The sequence below is a fragment of the Prionailurus bengalensis genome, chromosome E2 (assembly GCF_016509475.1).
Source record: "Prionailurus bengalensis isolate Pbe53 chromosome E2, Fcat_Pben_1.1_paternal_pri, whole genome shotgun sequence".
NCBI classification, from domain to species: Eukaryota; Metazoa; Chordata; class Mammalia; order Carnivora; family Felidae; genus Prionailurus; species Prionailurus bengalensis.
The window spans coordinates 8,562,070-8,578,921 of NC_057352.1; the positions used below are offsets into that span (position 1 = coordinate 8,562,070).

At 55.0% G+C, this 16,852-nt stretch overlaps 1 protein-coding gene and 1 long non-coding RNA gene across 10 annotated transcripts; one reads left to right on the forward strand and one right to left on the reverse strand.

The window, feature by feature from the left end:
- The first annotated feature begins 2,601 nt into the window (after positions 1–2,601).
- TSKS (testis specific serine kinase substrate) lies at positions 2,602–16,500 on the forward strand. 9 transcript variants are annotated; one of them, XM_043598504.1, is made up of 11 exons: positions 2,602–2,921; positions 3,280–3,505; positions 11,241–11,336; positions 11,540–11,623; positions 11,889–11,999; positions 12,556–12,842; positions 13,342–13,536; positions 13,970–14,143; positions 14,846–14,981; positions 16,019–16,218; positions 16,320–16,500. In XM_043598504.1, the coding sequence occupies exons 1-11, from the start codon at positions 2,752–2,754 to the stop codon at positions 16,474–16,476; spliced, it is 1,836 nt and encodes a 611-aa protein (XP_043454439.1). In that variant the 5' UTR covers positions 2,602–2,751; the 3' UTR covers positions 16,477–16,500. The 9 variants fall into 9 exon arrangements, with proteins under 9 accessions (XP_043454439.1, XP_043454441.1, XP_043454440.1 ...); XM_043598506.1 differs by having other exon boundaries at positions 11,931–11,999; XM_043598505.1 differs by having other exon boundaries at positions 2,604–2,921; positions 11,916–11,999.
- LOC122493848 lies at positions 9,963–13,439 on the reverse strand. The gene is made up of 5 exons (XR_006300049.1): positions 13,328–13,439; positions 11,912–12,582; positions 11,217–11,287; positions 10,423–10,571; positions 9,963–10,091 (listed from the first exon to the last, which is right to left on the reverse strand). It is a non-coding gene; the product is annotated as an uncharacterized LOC122493848 (long non-coding RNA).
- Positions 16,501–16,852: the final 352 nt, after the last annotated feature.

Sequence of the window (16,852 nt, forward strand, 5' to 3'; positions counted from 1 at the left end):
TTGGAAAAACTCATTTTTATGGAAAGACACGTTAAGCGTTGCAAGGACTGAAGGAGGCCTGAAGGAATGGGTTAAGCATTGGATTCTTGATTTCGGCTGAGGTCATGACCTCACGCTTCATGGGTTCGAGCCCTGCCTGCCTCCAGCTCTGCACCAACAGGGCTGAGCCTGCTTGGAATTCTCTTTCTCCCTTTCTCTGCCCCTCCCCCGCTCTCAAAATAAATTAACAAACTCAAAAAAGAGGAAACACTCTCTCCCGGAGAATATCTTTTAAAAATACATATTCGTGACAGGATTCGAACGTGTCCTCTTTTTGGACAAGAGAAACACGGAGAGTCCCAAGTGTGTCTAAGTGTGCCTTCCCTGCCTCAACTCTCCACCTCACTTTCACCCAACCACCTTCCACCCTTTGCCCAGGGCCACCTGAGGCCAGATGGAGTTAACTCTGGGCTCAGTCGGGGGGGGGGGGGGGGGGGGAGGATGTCCCGAAATTAGGTCCTGATACAGATAGGTGGGGGAACTCAGTCCTCCCTCCACACATACCCTACCCTAGAGCCCATGAAGTAACCAAAACTTAATTTTCAACACTGGCCCTAAAGCAAAGGCATTCTGGATTCTAATAGGGAGTCAGACCCGGAAGGCTGATTTAACTTTCTGGAAAACCTGGGATTGTTTGATCCTGTGTGGGGGCAGTCCTGGATGCCCCCCCCCCCCCATCACAGGAACTCATGACCCCTGTTGAATTAGAGCGGTACTTATAAATAGAAATACAGTGGGAGCCACATATATAATTTTCAACTGACTCGAGCTACATTTTGTAGTTAAAAAAGTGAAATTAATTTTAATAATATATTGTATTGGGGGCGCCTGGGTGGCTCAGTCGGTTTAGCGTCCGACTTCGGCTCAGGTCATGATCTCGTGGTTTGTGAGTTCAAGCCCCGCGTCGGGCTCTGTGCTGATGGCTCGGAGCCTGGAGCCTGTTTCCGATTCTGTGTCTCCCTCTCTCTCTCTGACCCTTCCCCGTTCACGCTCTGTCTCTCTCTGTCTCAAAAATAAATAAACGTTAAAAAAATTAAATAATATATTGTATTGAAGCCAACATACCCGAATACTATCATTTGAACATATTTACCATTCTAATTTTCCTAAATCTTTGCTTTTGTTTTGAGACAGGGAGCACATGTGCGAGTGGGAAAGGGGCAGAGGGAGAGAGAGAGAGAGAGGATCCCAAGCAGGCTCCAGGCTCAGCACGGAGCCCAACTCCAGACTTGATCCCACAACCCTAGGATCATGACCCGAGCCAAAATCAAGAGTCAGATGCTCAACCAACTGAGCCACCGAGGAGCCTCTAATTTTCCTGAGTCTTTGAAATCCTGTGTTTTCTACTTAGAGCACACCTTGATTGAGACTCACCACATTACAGGCACTCAGTAGCTAAAAGTCATTGATTGTGCCTGTGAACTTGGAATTATAGAATTTAGGAAGGAAGGAAGGAAGGAAGGAAGGGGGAAGGGGGAAGGGAGGGGAGGGGAAAGGGAGGGGAGGGGAAAGGGAGGGGAGGAGAGGAGAGGGAAGGGAAGGGTAGGGAAGGGAAGGGAAGAATTATAGGGCTGGTTTGAACAAGACAATTATGGGGCTCTGGGGCTCAAGAACTAATCCACTGTTAGGTTTTAAGACCAGACTTTGAACAAGTCCACATTTGGGGGTCTAATGAGCTTCGGGCAGACCTATTCATTAAGAAGAAACCCCAGGAGTAGCCCAAGTATCTCATGGATTGAACCAGCAATAGCTCCTAAGACTTTGGCCTCTGCAAACCAACTCTTGATTTTCTCCAGAAAAACTGGACTCATCCTCAGTCTTCCCATTTGGGCAAAGGGGCCCTCCATCAATCCCTTGGGCACTCTTGCCAGAACCCCGTCCCTCCCCCTCACGCCAAGGCCGGAACACATCTGAAGTCAGCCACCTCCGTCGGTCGCCATGCAGGTTACCGTCACCGTCATCCTCCCTTACCTGGAAACTTGCAGTGACGTACCTTATGACTGTCCCCGCTTCCATCCTGGCCACCCACAGTCCACCCCCCACACACCAGGGCACTTCTTTCAACAATTATCAGCTGTGTCCTTCCCCAGCATAAAGGCTTCAGCCACACTGGCCTCCCCTTGGCCATTCCGACCCTCCAGACCCGTTCCTACGCTCCACCTCTACCCCCAGCGTCCCCCAACCAAATTCTTGTTTCTTTGTCTGTTCCCTGCCTGCCCCGGCGCAGCCCCCCCCCCCCCCCAGAATCTTGGATCCCCCAGCAGCGGGACACAAGGAGCGGGACCCAGACCCCAGAGTACCCCACGAATCCAGGGTATTGCGTGAAGAATCAAGTGTGCATGGGGGGTGGGGGGAGGGTGGCGGGCAGGGGCCGGATGAACCCACAGTCTCAGGGGAAGGGAAGCTGAACCTCTCCCGAGGGCCAGTGGGCCCATCCATTGTAAGTTCTGGACTAGAATGGAGAAATGCATTGTGGTTCTAATGGAAGGAACATATCTGGTAGAACCAGAAGTGTTCAGGGAGACCCCTGGGGGAACACACTGGCCAGTGCCTTCTCCTACCCCTATGCACCCCCCCCCCTTACTGGGGCCCAGTGGTTGGGTCCTTTATGAGGCAGGCCTGGGAGGACAGGGACTTTGAGGGTCAGCGGTCAGAGTAGGTGGAGAGTCTCAGAGGAAAGAGTCCCCGGGGGCAGGGGCCCCCCCACACGCCATGGCGAGCGTGGTGGTCAAGACAATCTGGCAATCCAAAGAGATCCATGAGGCCGGGGACCCCCCAGCGGGGGTGGAGAGCCACTCCGAGCTGGTCCCCGAGGCCCCTGAGGGGGTGAGCACCCCGGCCAAGGGGATCACGAAGAAAAAGAAGGCCGTGTCGTTCCACGGGTGGGTTCGTCGCACCCTGTCGGGGACGGTCCTAGCGCCCGGCACTGCCTCCAACAGAGCATGAGTGCCACCGTGGGTGCTGGAGGAAGGGGAGGGGGAGACGAGGAGGGGGCAACCGAGGGCCAGGCCAGACGGTGGTGAGCAGCAGAGGGAGGTAGAGAGGAAGAGGGTCGTGGGGATGGAGCGAGGGAGGGTGGAAGGAGGGAGGAGAAAGCAGGCAGCAGAGAGGGAGGAGGACGAAGAAAGTGGACGATAAGGTTGCAGTCAGAGAGGGCAGGCGGTGTGGAGACAGGGAGGCAGGAGGCACCGGACCCACTGGGGCTGTATCTCGAGCCCCCTGCCCGTCTCTCCTGCACAGGGTGGAGCCTCGGATGTCCCACAAGCCAATGCACTGGTGCCTGAACCTCAAGAGGTCCTCCGCCTGCACCAATGTGTCACTGCTCAACCTGGCCGCGACGGAGCCCACTGACTCCTCAGGGACAGACTCAACCACAGAGGACAGTGGCCCGCTTGCACTGCCGGTGCCCCCTGCCTCCCCCACTCTACCCTGGGCTTCGGATGACCCAGACATCTCGGAAATACTGGTGAGGGGCCCTGGCTGGGGAAGGCTAGGGTCTTCGCCCTGGTGGTAGACAAATACTGAGGAGGGGGGGCGGGGGGCTCTTCTTGACTTGGAGGAAGAAAGTTCTGGTCATCCTCCAGGCCCAGAGGAACCGCCGCCTCCTCCCCTAACCACGAAGCCAGCCCTGAATCAGTCCCATCCTGGGTGAATGATGCCTGTTGCCTAGGGAATTGGTCTCCTTAGTTCGTTCACTCGCTTCCAAATGTTCTGGGTGAGGCTGGAGTCCCAGGCAGGAGTTAGGCCAGGTTTCTCAACTCGGGGAACCCCCGGTCTGGTGGGGCTGGCAGAGACAGACTGCGGTGATAACTTTCAAACCAGGCTGGGAATATCAGAGAATGCTTCCTGGAGGAGGCGGCTGTCGCAACCGGGCTTTGATGGTTGAGTAGGAGTTCTCGGAGGGGATCACCTAAATCTGGGGCAAAACTGAGAGGTGAGCGAGATCTAGGGGGGATTTAGAGAATTCCTGACTAGAGCATAGAGCAGGCTCTGCGTTGTCAGCATGGAGCCTGATGCGGGGCTTGAACTCACGGACCACGACATCATGACCTGAGCCAAAGTCAGGAGTCGGACCCTCAACCAACGGAGCCCACCGAGTCGCTCCTACGGTTTGATCCTTTAACTTCCCTGCCACCCTCCACCCCGGCCAGGCTTCCTCCGGGCCAGGCGCTGAACTGGGCTTGATACGGACTCTGAGAATTACACGAATGACAACCATGGTCATAATGTTGCTCACAAGACTCACTAGCATTTCCTAAGCGCCTTCTATGTTCTGAGAGCCTCAGTTTCCTCATCTGTAAAACTGGAAATGCATGAGTTTGCTCTTTCAACACATAGGTCTTGAACGCCTATGATGTGCCAGGCGCTGGTGTAGGAGCAGCAAATGGACAACCAGACAGCGTTCTGGATGCAGCCACGCCCGCTTCACGAGGGGGTCATGACAAAGAAGTGGAGCCCGTTCTGTAAAACGTTTAGCACGGCTGCGGGCTCCGAAACAGTGTTGCTGGTTGTCACTTATCCCCATTTCACGGAGGAAGATATTGAGGCCTCAGAAAGGTCAAATAGGTCACGCAGCTTATAAGTAGTGGAGACGGTCTCAGGAGTGGATGGGGGGGGGGGCGCACCCTGCATTGACGGGGACAGTAGAGGTCACTGTGGGAGCCCTGAAGAGGGTGGCCTTGGCCCCGTCGGCCATGGTCAAGGGAGGCTTTCCAGAAAAGGCAACACCGAGGCTGGATCTTGAAGATAAGGAAGGTGTCCCCCAAGCAGAAGACAGAGAATGGTGTTCTAGCTAACTGGAACAGCAGGTGGAAAAGGACAGGGAGAGGGGGTTAGGTCTCTGGGGCTGGAGTGGGGGGGGGGCGAGAGGGACGAGGCTGGAGTGGAGAGGGCAGAGGCCACGCAGGCTGAGAACTGTGGGCGTGCTCCTGAGGGCAATGGGGAGCCATTGAAGGTTCCTGGGTAGGGGAGAGGAGCAGCTCAGGAGTTCTGAATCCATTCCCATGTGCTATGGGAATCTACTATGTGCCAGGCACTGGGTCACATCCCCGTGGTGGGGAATCTCGTTTTCTTCTCTTAGAAGTTCTGTCAGGGAACTGGTATAATTACTGGTTTAAAGATGAGGGGCGCCCGGGGGGCTCGGTCGGTTGAGCGTCCGACTTCGGCCCAGGTCACGATCTTGCGGTTCGCGGGTTCGAGCCCCGCGTCGGGCCCTGTGCTGACGGCTCGGAGCCTGGAGCCCGCTTCGGATTCTGTGTCCCTCTCTCGCTGTGCCCCTCCCTCGCTCATGCTCTGTCTCTCTTTCTCTCAAGAATAAAGAAAACATTAAACAAAATTAAAAAAAAAATTCTTTTAAAGATGGAAACACAAGTAACTGAGGAACAGAGAGGTGGAATGACCTGAGCAAAGTAGGAGAGCCTGTAAGAGACAGGGCCAGGATTAGGTGGTGTGAATGCAAAGGTCCCTTCTTGCCCTGGACGACTCCTCTGCACCTGGTGTGGGGATGTTTGGAAGGCGGAGGCTGGAGGCAGGGAGGCCAGACAGGAGGCTGGGCGAGGGCCCGGGATGGAAGGGTCAGATGGAAAGAAGGGAACAGGGCAGAGAGAGTCCTGGTGGGACGGGTGGCCCCGGAGACATCTCCCCCAGCCAGAGCAGTGTCCTCCCTCTCGGAGCATCTCCAGAGGCCTGCCTCCCACCAGAAGTGTTTCTGAGTCACATCCCGTCCCCGGGGGGATTGTGACAGCCGGGAAAGAGCCCTGCTGAGAGCAAGGCCCGAAGCAGCCATGGGCTGCGGTGGGGCTGCGCGGATGCATCAGCCTCCCAGGAGTTTGAGGTTCCTTCTCCGAGATGGAAACAGTAAAGACAGCCAACATCCAGGGGCACAGGCGGGAGCGGTAGGGCGGGGACAGCAAGAGCCCATCCTGGCATTCAGCACCCGAGCTACGACAGGAGAGAAAGCTGGAGACAGGCAGAGGGGAGGTGGCGGAAACCCAGAGAGAAGGGGACAGAGACCAGAGTGGGGGGAGGGAAACTTGGTGGGGGGGGGGCACAGAGATCCAGAGGTGGGCGACAGAGGCCACAGAGACTGGGGGACAGATATTTGGGGCAGGGGGAGAGCAGGGACCAGGAGAGAGGAAGGAAGAGAACTGGGTGCCTGGGGCCCCCGGCTGAGATGACAAGTCCCAGACCCGACAGAGAACAGCAGGAGAACACGAAGCAGAAGCTTTGGGCTCCTGTCTTAAGCGACGACACCATTACGAGGCCAGGAAAGGGACAGAGATGGTGGTATTGCTTTCTGAGAAGGTCGGAGGAGCAACGCAAAGATGGACAGGGCAGAATTCCTGGGGGTTACGTGAGGTCTTGGTGCTAAGCCCCTTCCCGGAACTTCCCGCCCTGTTGTCATTACTTTCAACAATGGTGACGCTAGTCATTGAGCTTGCCTTACTGACCTTACCATCTTGGCCACCCTTCCTCACTGCCATCTGAGCAAGGTAGCATCATTCCTGTTTTATGGCAAAGGAAGGCAAAGCAGGCTCAGAGGGGGGGGGGGGGGTTGATGGCCAAGGTGCAGCCTATGGGTGGCCAAGGAGGGATTTGTCCCCATCTCTGGATCCCCCCTCACCATCAGGCCATTCGCTTCTCAGCCAAGGGCGACAGGCCCTGTCTTCACCACCCCCAGATCTGCTCTCAGTGAAGCTAAGACTCACCCCCAGGGACCCAAATGGCCCCTTCTCAAAGAAGTATTGGCCACAGGCCAGCCTGTGCCCCTCCCACCAGCCCTGGGAAGGTAGCTATTAACCTCACCTCCATGTGACAGGTAGGGTAAGAGTCCCCTCCCTGAGGTCGTACAACTATTAAGTGGGAGAACGGAGTAGACCCCAGGACCTACTTTCCTTTATTTTCCAGAACAGCTACAGGAAACCCAAGACCTTCTGGGTCTTCAGTTTAAAAATAATCACTTTGGGGGCACCTGAGTGGTTCAGTCGGTTAAGCGTCCAACTCTTGATTTTGGCTCAGGTTGTGATATGGCGGCTGGTGAGATTGAGCCCCACATCAGGCTCTGTGCTGACAGTGCACAGCCAGCTTGGGATTCTCTCTTGTGCTCTCTCTCTGTCCCTCCCCAGCTAGCGCACGCTCTCTCTCTCTCTCAAAATAAATAAAAATTAAAAAAATAATCAGGGGCGCCCGGGTGGCTCACTTGGTTAAGCATCCAACCTCGGCTCAGGTCATGATCTCACAGTTTGTGAGTTCAAGCCCTGCATCGGGCTCTCCGCTGTCAGCATAGAGCCCGCTTCAGATCCTCTGTCCCCCCCTCTCTCTGCCCCTCCCCTGCTCGCTCTCTCTAAAAAACAAACAATTAAAAAAATGTGTTTAATGTTTTATTTATTTTTGAGAGACAGAGAGAGGGTATGAGTGGGGAGGGGCAGAGAGAGAGAGAGAGAGGCTCAGAATCCGAAGCAGGCCCCAGGCTCTGAGCTGTCGGCACAGAGCCCGACGCAGGGCTCGAACTCGTGAACCACCACAAAGTCGGATGTTTAACCAACTGAGCCACCCAGGCGCCAAAGTCGGACATTTAACCAATTGAGCCCCCCCAGGCGCCCCCCAAAATAAGTAATTTTTTAAAATCACTTTGTGTATTGGTTAGCTACTGCTGTGAAACAAATTATCCCCAAACTTAGAACAACCAGCCTGGAGTGGCTTAGCTGGGTGGTTCTGGCTCAGGGTTTCTCATAAGGTTGGAGTCAAGATTTCAGTAGGGGCGGCAGCCATCCGAAGGACTGACCAGGACTGGAGTTTGCACCTCCATATTCATAAGGCTCTTAGTTGGAGGTTCATTTCCTTGTCCCATGGGCCTCCCCACAAGGGGCTGCTTGTGACATGGCAGTGACTCCCCAGAGCAAGCGAGGGCAAGCAGGAAGCCAAGGTTCCTTTTGTGAACTAGTCTCTCAAATCACACACCATCACTTCTGCCTTATTCTACTAGCGACGAGGGTCACTAAGTCCAGCTGACATTCAAGTGAGGCAGGTAAGTCTCCTCATTTAGAGAAGTGTCAAAGAACTTAGGGGCATACAGTAAAGCCTTGGATGGCGAGTAGCTGGTTCTGGGTGTGATCCACAAGACGAGCAGACGTTTCTAATACATTCATACTTGATAAACGTGCTGTCTTGCAATACAAGTAGTGCGAGCCATCGAATGGCACGTGATCACAACTGAGCCAATGGTTCTTGAAATTCACTAGGCTGTACGGGCGCTTTGGATTACAAGCAGGTCTCCCTGCGCGGATTATGCTCGCAAACCAAGGTTTTACTGTATTTACAAAAATTTTTTTTCCTGACATTTATTTATTTTTGAGAGACCGAGCACAAGTGGGGGGAGGGAAAGAGAGAGAAGTGGGGGAGGGGCAGAGAGCCGAAGCGGGCTCCAGGGTCTGAGCTGTCAGCGACAGAGCCCAATGCGGGGCTCGAACTCCTGAACTGGGAGTTCATGACCTGAGCGGGAAGCTGGACGCTTAACCGACTGAGCCACAATCGCTTTACTTCTTATGGGTCTATGCAGATGTCCTAGCTCTTCATACCCTCCCTCCCTCCTCCTCCTCCTCCTCTTCCTCCCTCCTCTTGCTCCTCTGTCTCTGTCTTCTTCATCTTCTTCAGACTTTAAAGTAACCTCTACACCCCACGCGGGGCTCAAACTCAAAACCCCGAGATCCAGAGTCACACACTCGACTGACTGCACCAGCCAAGTGCCCGTCCGATAACGACTTCTACTCTCCATTCTCCTGAGGTCACTGAGGTCAGAAAGCATACTTTGCATGATTCGGTTCTTTTGCATTTATTGAGACTTGTGTTCTGACTCAATACAGGGTCCATCCTGGACCCGAGGTAGGATGTCTCATGGGCACTTGAGAAGAATGTGTATTCTGCTCTTGCCGGGTGGAGGGCTGTCTGTCAGACGTCTGCTAGGTCTGGCTGGTTTGTAGTGGTTTTCCGGTCTTCTGTCTCCTTGTTGATTTTCTCTCCGGTTGTGCTGTCCGTTACTCAAAGTGTGATACTGAAGCTGAAGTCCCCAACCATTGTTGTTGAATTGTCGATTTCACCCTTCAATTCTGTCAGGTTTTGTTTCACACATTTTAAACTCTTTTTAATGTTTTATTGAGAGAGAGGGAGAGAGAGAGAGACAGGGTACAAACGGAGGAGGGGCAGAGAGAGAGAGGGAGACACAGAATCTGAGGCAGACTCCGGGCTCTGAGCTGTCAAGCACAGAACCCGACGCAGGGCTCAAACTCATGAACCATGAGATCCTGACCTGAGCCGAAGTCGGACGCTTAACCGACTGAGTCACCCAGGCGTCCCTTCTTTCATGCATTTTAAAGCTCTGTTTGGTGCATATATATTTATAATGGTTACACCTTCTCAAGGACTTGAGTCTTACAGGTTTGGGCAGTTTTTTTCATTGTTTTTATGGAGGGGTGGAATTTTGGGGATCCATCATTTTGCTTATGTCGCCTTAATACAATATTTCTTTTTTCTTTTATTTTTTTATTTTGAGAGAGAGAGAGAGAGAGAGAGAGATCAGGGGAGAGGGGCAAAGGGAGAGAGAGAGAGAGAGAGAGAGAGAGAGAGAGAGAGAGAGAGAGAGAATCTTAGGCAGGTTCCATGCTGAATGTGGAGCCTGATGAAGGCTCCTGGGGCCATGACCTTTGCTGAAATCACACCCCTGGGGCCATGACCTAAGCGGAAATCAAGAGTCAGACACAACCGACTGAGTCACCCAGGTGCCCCAATACGATATTTCTCATCACACCTCTTCTCCAGAGCAATCATGCAAGGAACGTGATGTTGTCCTTTTCTTAAGATAGAGGAAACTTGTTCTCCCTTTTCTCTTTGCGTACTAGTTCGGCAACTGTGAAGGACACCAAAGTAACTGGCTTAGGCAAGATACTTTATTTCTCTCTCACATAATAATCTCAACAAGCGTAGCAGGCTTACTCTTCAAATGAAGTGCGTTACAGGTTCCGTGTTCTGGAGGTTCAGCTATAGAGTCGCAAGTGTGGCTGCCAGTAACAAAAAGACACAAAATAGCACAGGCTAAACACGGTGGAAGATGTTCTCTCTCGCATGTACATCATGGTCAGTGGTTGGAATTTGAGTACAGCAGCTCCACAGTACTGAGGACTCAGCCTTCTCTATCTTGTTGTGTCCTGCAACTGGTGGTCAAGATGTTTGCTCTGGCTTTAGCCACCAACTTTGAACTCCAGCCAGCAAGAAGAGAGAAGGGGGGATGTTTTCCCTCTTTTCCTTTAAGAAAGGCATGACTTGGAAAATGCCTACCTTATTGCTACTCACATCCCATTGGCTGAAACTTTGTCGTGTGGCCACACCTACCTGCAAGGGAGCCTGGGAAATGTAGTCTTTGCCTGGACAGTCGTGTGCCGGGTTAAGTCATCTAAAAATGTGGAAGAGTAGACAGTGGATCCTGCCACCTGCATCCCTCTTGGGCCACAGTTTGCTTCGCATGAGTCCTAAAGTATTTTCTGGTGATATAAGGTGGCGATGATCAGAGGCTATGTGGTGTCATGGTTTAAAACAAAGGCTCTGGGTTTAAAATCTGACAAGGCCATCTCACGCGCTGTGTACCTGGGAATTCAAGGGGGGATTGTATCTCTAAGCCTCATTTTCCTCACTTGCCGATTGGGCCAAAAAGCCTCAAAAGGTGTGGCTTAGAGGACTGAAAAGGAAATGTGTGTGTGTGTGTGTGTGGCATGGTGCTTAGTGAGCACTTATATCTGGAAAGTGGGTTATCTTAAAATTTTTTTCCAGTGCCTGGAGAGAAAAATACAGCATGTGTTTTAATAGTTCATCTTATTTATGTCTGTGGACCCCAAGGGCATTTCTCTCAAGGTTCAATTGAGACCATCCATCTCCCATGGATCTGAGTTCTCCCCTGACCCCCACCCCCACTCCCTTCCGGATCCCACTTCTTTTCCTTCCCATTCACCAAGCAGAAAATGAGCCCACCCTCTGGTTTCATGGAACAGGAGTACCAAGAATCAAAGAGGTACAGCCCCGGCCCAAGGTCACACAGCCATTGCATGGCAAAATTGAGGTGCAAACCCTGCCTCCTCTCTGTTCTAGACCTTTTTTGGGGGGTTGGGGTTCACTCCCACATACCCACTGACCTGCCTTCTCCCATTCTTCCCCAGAGTGGGGTCAACAGTGGATTGGTCCGTGCCAAAGACTCCATCACCAGCTTGAAGGAAAAGACCACCAGGGTTAACCAGCACGTGCAGACGCTGCAGGTGTGGGGACCCCCCCCCCCATACCTCCTCTTCCTCCACGGCCAAGTTCCTCTCCTAGAGCTCTCCTCCAACTCAGTGCACCCACAGCCCTGCTTGGGAAGGTTGAGGCTGGGAAGGGAAAGGGTCCTTCCCAGACCCAGCCTCTCCTCCCCATGGGGTATCCTCGTGGCCCTGGCTAACCTCTCTTCCCTTCCGGGCTCCAGAGTGAGTGTTCTGTGCTGAGCGAGAATCTAGAGAGAAGGCGGCAAGAGGCGGAGGAACTAGAAGGCTACTGCTGTCAACTCAAGGTGAGCCACAGCCGAGCAAGAGAAGGGTGGGGAGAAGGGAGCGGAAGTAGGAAGAAGGTGGAAACGTGAGGGGGAATAGAGTCATGGACAGGAGATGGGTGGAGAAAATTAGCCCTTGGAGGGGGGTCTACGGAGGAAGCCATCCCTGAAGCCCAGGGAACCAGGCAGACTGGAGGAAGCAGGTGTGTTTCAGAGGAGGGGTGGGAGCCTCCATGGAACTAGCGAGGGTAAGAGTTGGGAGGCGGGAACTGGAATGGGAAGGCAGGGCCCCTGCCCTGGTGTTCTGACCCAGGAGAACTGCCTGAAGGTGACCCAGTCGGTGGAAGACGCTGAAATAAAAACCAACGTCCTGAAGCAGAACTCCGCCCTGCTGGAGGTGAGGGGGGAGGGGGTTGGGGAAGACGGTCAGACGCAAGAGGTACTTGAAGCAGACTTCAGGTGGGGCTTCCTGCCCAGCCACCCCCGCCCCCCATCACCACCGCCACCGCCCCTTCAACGTTCACGTTCAAGCTCCTCCATGCGTACTCGCGTTCAGATCTTGGAGAGGGACTCGTGTCCGACTCTGAGCAGGAATGCCTGTCCGGCCCCCATTTCTCACTCATTTCCCAGCACCATGTTGGAAAAGCTTCACTTGTTCTAACAGGAGGGGCTGGAATTTGGCCCCACGGAGAACCAGAGTGGGGGTGGAGGGCTGGATGGGGACGTGGAGGCAAGCATTCGGAGGTTAAAGCGAGTGGGATTTCAGACGGGCCAGTCCTCCCCAGCAACAACAATGGAGAGTCCATCTAGACTCGAAACGGGGCTTCCCACTCTTCTCTTCCCCACCCATTTACTTTCCAATCTCGGGGAGTCATTGGGCAGATTGGCGGGTGGAGGTGGTCGTGGGAGGCAAGCGGCTGGACGGTGTCACCCCGCCTTCCTTCCCCGCCCAGGAGAAGCTGCGTTATCTCCAGCAGCAGCTGCAGAACGAGACACCGCGGAGGCAGGAGGCCGAGCTGCAGGAGCTGGAGCAGAAGCTGGAGGCTGGCCTCTCTCTGCAGGGCCTGGGCCCCCCCGCCCAGCCCCCTGGCTCCTCTGGCCCTCCGGGGAGCCCCAACGAACCTCCGCGACCGCGCAGCATGGCCTCAGGCGGTTGGGGAATGCGGCCGCGGGCGGGGGAGGGCCCCGTCGTGAGCGAGCAGGAGTTGCAGAAGGTCTCTGCCGGCCTTGAGGAGCTGAGGCAAGTGGGAAGGGTGCGAGGGTGTGAGACCTCGAGGACCTGACATGGGCGGGCCCGAGGGTGGAGCCTCGAAGATCAGAGCGGGACAAGGGCCTATGCGATGGAGCTCCAGGAGCCCAGGAGGGAGGGTGTTGGGGATGGTGAGCTGGAAAGGCCGGACTTCAAAGAGCTGAGTTTTGAGTATAGGGTTGGCGGAAGGGAGGTCCGCGTCTGGTGAAACTAGGGTGGGCGGGTTTGGGTAGGGGACAGGTCCTCGGAGGCTCCAACTTCAGGGTCGCAGCGTCTGGAGGAGCTATGGCATGGGGCTGGCGGGGGGGGGGGGGTGGCAGTACAAGGGAAGGGCCAGGACCCCCGACAAGGGGACAGGGACGTGAGAGGATTGCAAGAAATGGGCAGGACAGGAGAATTTGGGAGCTGGGTGGGTCCATGGGCAGGGAGGGGGCGTTGGAGACCTGTCCTAACCTCAGCCCTGACCCGTTCCTTACCTCTGCCTCTCCAGGAGGGAGGTGTCCTCGCTGACTGCCCGGTGGCATCAGGAGGAGGGGGCGGTACAGGAGGCCCTGCGGCTGCTCGGGGGCCTGGGCGGCAGGCTCGACGGCTTCCTGGGCCAGTGGGAGCGGGCGCAGCGTGAGCAGGCGCAGACCGCGCGGGGCCTACAGGAGCTGCGGGGCCGGGCGGATGAGCTGTGCACCTTGTAAGAACCAAGGCGAGCGCGCGGCCAGGGAACAGGGGGCGGGGCCTTGAAGGTCAGGGATGGACCCATCAGCTGGGGCCTAGAGGTCGAGCCCCTAGCCTGGCACGTGGAAGCTCTAATTAGAAAGAGGGGGTGGCTTGCTATAGATAATAAGGATTGAGGGGCGGAGCCAATTAGAGAAGCGTTGTGTTCCATGCCTTAAAAGGATAAGGGGAGGAGCCAAGTAGGAACAGGGAAAGCCAATTGGAGAACAGGGAGGGGCATTTCAGAACTTAAAACACAAAGGAAAGGCCAATCAGAGCGCAGAGGGGCGGGGCAGGGCCGGAGTATCGCAGACTAGATGCAAACGGAGGGGCTGCGCTAATGGGTGAAGTGCGAAGGGGACTTAACCGTTGGAGAGGCTACCTCGCAGCACTGGTTACCCTCACCTCAGGGTGGAGCGATCTGCAGTGTCTGTGGCTTCACTGAGGAGCGAACTGGAGGGGCTGGGCCCAATGAAACCTATTCTGGAGGAGCTGGGGCGGCAATTTCGGAGCTCTCGAAGAGGGTCTGACCTCTCCATGACCCTGGATCGGCCGCCCCAAGGCTCCTGTGCCCGCTGTGCCAGGTAAGGGGATGGGGCCTGGCGGGGCGTGGTGCATTCTGGGTCACGTTGAGGACAGACCATCGAAGGAGCTGGGGCACTGGCCAAGACTCTGGCAGGGGGTGGAGTGGATAGGGAGGAGTTCACGGTGGGAGAGTATCCCCATGCGTTTTAGGACAGGCTAGAAGTCCTTGTGCGTTATGGGAGCCAGATTTCTCCCCTTCCCACAAGATGAAGTCAGTGTCTTGTGGAACACAAGATATGATACATTTTGAGCATCCTGGATTTCCAGTGCATTGTGGGAAGGTTGGGATATAGTACTTGGTGGGAGGCCAGGTTTCTCTGCATCGTGAGAAAGGTTGAGACCTTGATGCATTGGAGAACGGAGGGATACCAGGCTTGGTCCGCAATAGGAAGTGGGGAACTCCCAATTCGGGTTCAAGTTTAACTAGTGTATGATGGGAAATGTGGGGTTTTTTTCATGAACTAAGGGCTGTCTGCTACCCTTTGGGAGTGGGCACCCCCCAGGGCACTGTGGGAATTACCCACACTGTGGAAATCAAAAGATACCTGATGCACTGTAGGTTGGCCCCAGTGCACGGTGGGAAGGGTGCGTGGGTGCATAGTGGAAGCCCATCTGCGTGGGGGCCGGGCAGGTGGCTATGGGGCATCTGGGAATGGAGTTGGTATGAGGCTCCTTACACCCAGTGACTGCCCCTCCCTCAGCCAGGGGCAGCAGCTGTCCACCGAGTCCCTGCAGCAGCTACTGGAGCGAGCACTGACCCCCCTAGTGGACGAGGTGAAGCAGAGGGGCCTGGCTCCCGCCTGCCCCAGCTGCCAGCGGCTACACAAGAAGATTCTGGTACCAGGGACCACAGGCCATCATGCCCCACTTTTCGGTCAGGGGGGCGGGAGGGGAGCCCCGGACACAAGGATACTGTTGATGTGTGGCAGGATGGGAAGCACTAAACACCATTCGTGGCAGGTGTTGGGGGAACACGTGGATCTGATGCATCGGGGTGGGGAGGAGAGGCAAGCAGTCTGGTGGGTGGTAAGTCACTGGTCAGTCATTATGGGACCCAGGGTGATGGACTTGGGCCCAAGGCAGTGGATGACACATTGGATCTGATGCATGGTGGGACACAGGAGACAGACCGCTCGTCTACAGCTTCATGGAATACAAGCCTGATTTTCTGTAGACCTTAAGGGACGCCATATGGGATCATTGAGGTCAGACAGGGGACCCAGTGAATACAAGTCACAGTAAGCTAGTGCATTATGGGAAATGGAACTACAGCTCTTCACGAGGTATTGCACCACCGGCCCCAGCCTATTAGCTGATGGAACTTGAGGCCTGTGTACATCCTGAAACACAGATACCTAATGTATTATGGGATACTGGCCTAATGTACGATGGGACACAAGTTGCAGTGGGTGAGACGACACTGATGTGGCAGGACTATAGGACTAATACATGAGAGGACACGGGGCCTGGGACGTTGTGGAATGTAGGGAACCAGAGGACTGAGGATTATTATTTTAACTGAGATGCTGGTCTAAGAGAGATGCGGGGTCTTAACGAATTAGGGGATGTAGTTCACCAATGATGGGATCCTGGGACCTGGACACATATCAAATGCACGATGGTTCATGGGCATTAGGGGACAACATGTTAGATGCTGGTTGTGTGCTTGCTGGGACACAGAAGGGCAGTACGTTAGGGGACAGACAGTGGGACAGCCACAGGTTCAGCACATGATGGGATATGGAAAGCCCACTGTGGGATGCTGGGGTCAGTCTCAGGTCCAAGGCATCATGGGAAACCCTGGGGGAGGAACGTGGACCCCGTGGGCCCCATGACCCTTGCCCGCCGCGATCCAGCTCCCCCTCCACCCCCAGCCCAGTCCGGCAAGCCCAGCCGCGCCTACACTCCTCTCCCCAGGAGCTGGAGCGCCAGGCCTTGGCCAAACACATCAGGGCAGAGGCCCTAAGCTCCACCCTTCGGCTGGCCCAAGACGAAGCCTTGCGGGCCAAGAACCTGCTGCTGACCGACAAGATGAAGCCGGAGTGAGGAAGGAGGCTGAGGGCGTGGGAGGAGGGTGAGGTCTTGGGGAAAGGGCCTGAGTCACCCTCTTCTTCCACTCTAGCCCCCTGGCATCTGGCCTCATCAGCACCAGCCCCCCACTCTCTGTTATTACAGGGAGAAGGTGGCCACTCTGGACTATGTACACCTGAAGATGTGCTCCCTCCACGATCAACTCAGCAACCTGCCACTTGAGGGGTCCACAGGGACGATGGGGGGAGGAAGCGGTGGGGGAGCTCCCCCAAAACATGGGGGCCCAGCCCCTGAACAATAAATGGCCTCTCATGCTGGCATGAAATCTCTCTCCTTTTTGGCACCCTAGGAGGGCTGGTAAATCCCACACACACCGCGCACGAGCCTCTCTCCCCGTGACTCGATCCTCAGCCAGTGGGGTTTCCAGAGAGTTGTTGATGATGGCACAGTTCTTTGGAAAGGAAATAGGGGGTAGAAAGTGTGCAACTTTGATCTTGCAGTTCATGAGTTCGAGCCCCACATAGGGCTCTGTGCTGACAGCTCAGAGCCTGGAGCCTACTTCAGATTCTGTGTCTCCCTCTCTTACCCTCCCCTGCTTGCGCTCTCTCTCTCTCTCTCTCTCTCTCTCTCTCTCTCTCTCTCTGTCTCTCCCTGTTTCTCTCTCTCTCTCAGTAATA

What these genes read in the sequence shown, in the direction of transcription:
- TSKS (XM_043598504.1), top strand. Translation starts at nt 2,752, where the DNA reads ATGGCGAGCGTGGTGGTCAAGACAATCTGGCAATCCAAAGAGATCCAT. An exon ending in AAGGCCGTGTCGTTCCACGG is followed by an intron (nt 2,922 to 3,279) that starts GTGGGTTCGTCG and finishes TCTCCTGCACAG; the next exon opens with GGTGGAGCCTCGGATGTCCC. An exon ending in AGCACGTGCAGACGCTGCAG is followed by an intron (nt 11,337 to 11,539) that starts GTGTGGGGACCC and finishes TCCGGGCTCCAG; the next exon opens with AGTGAGTGTTCTGTGCTGAG.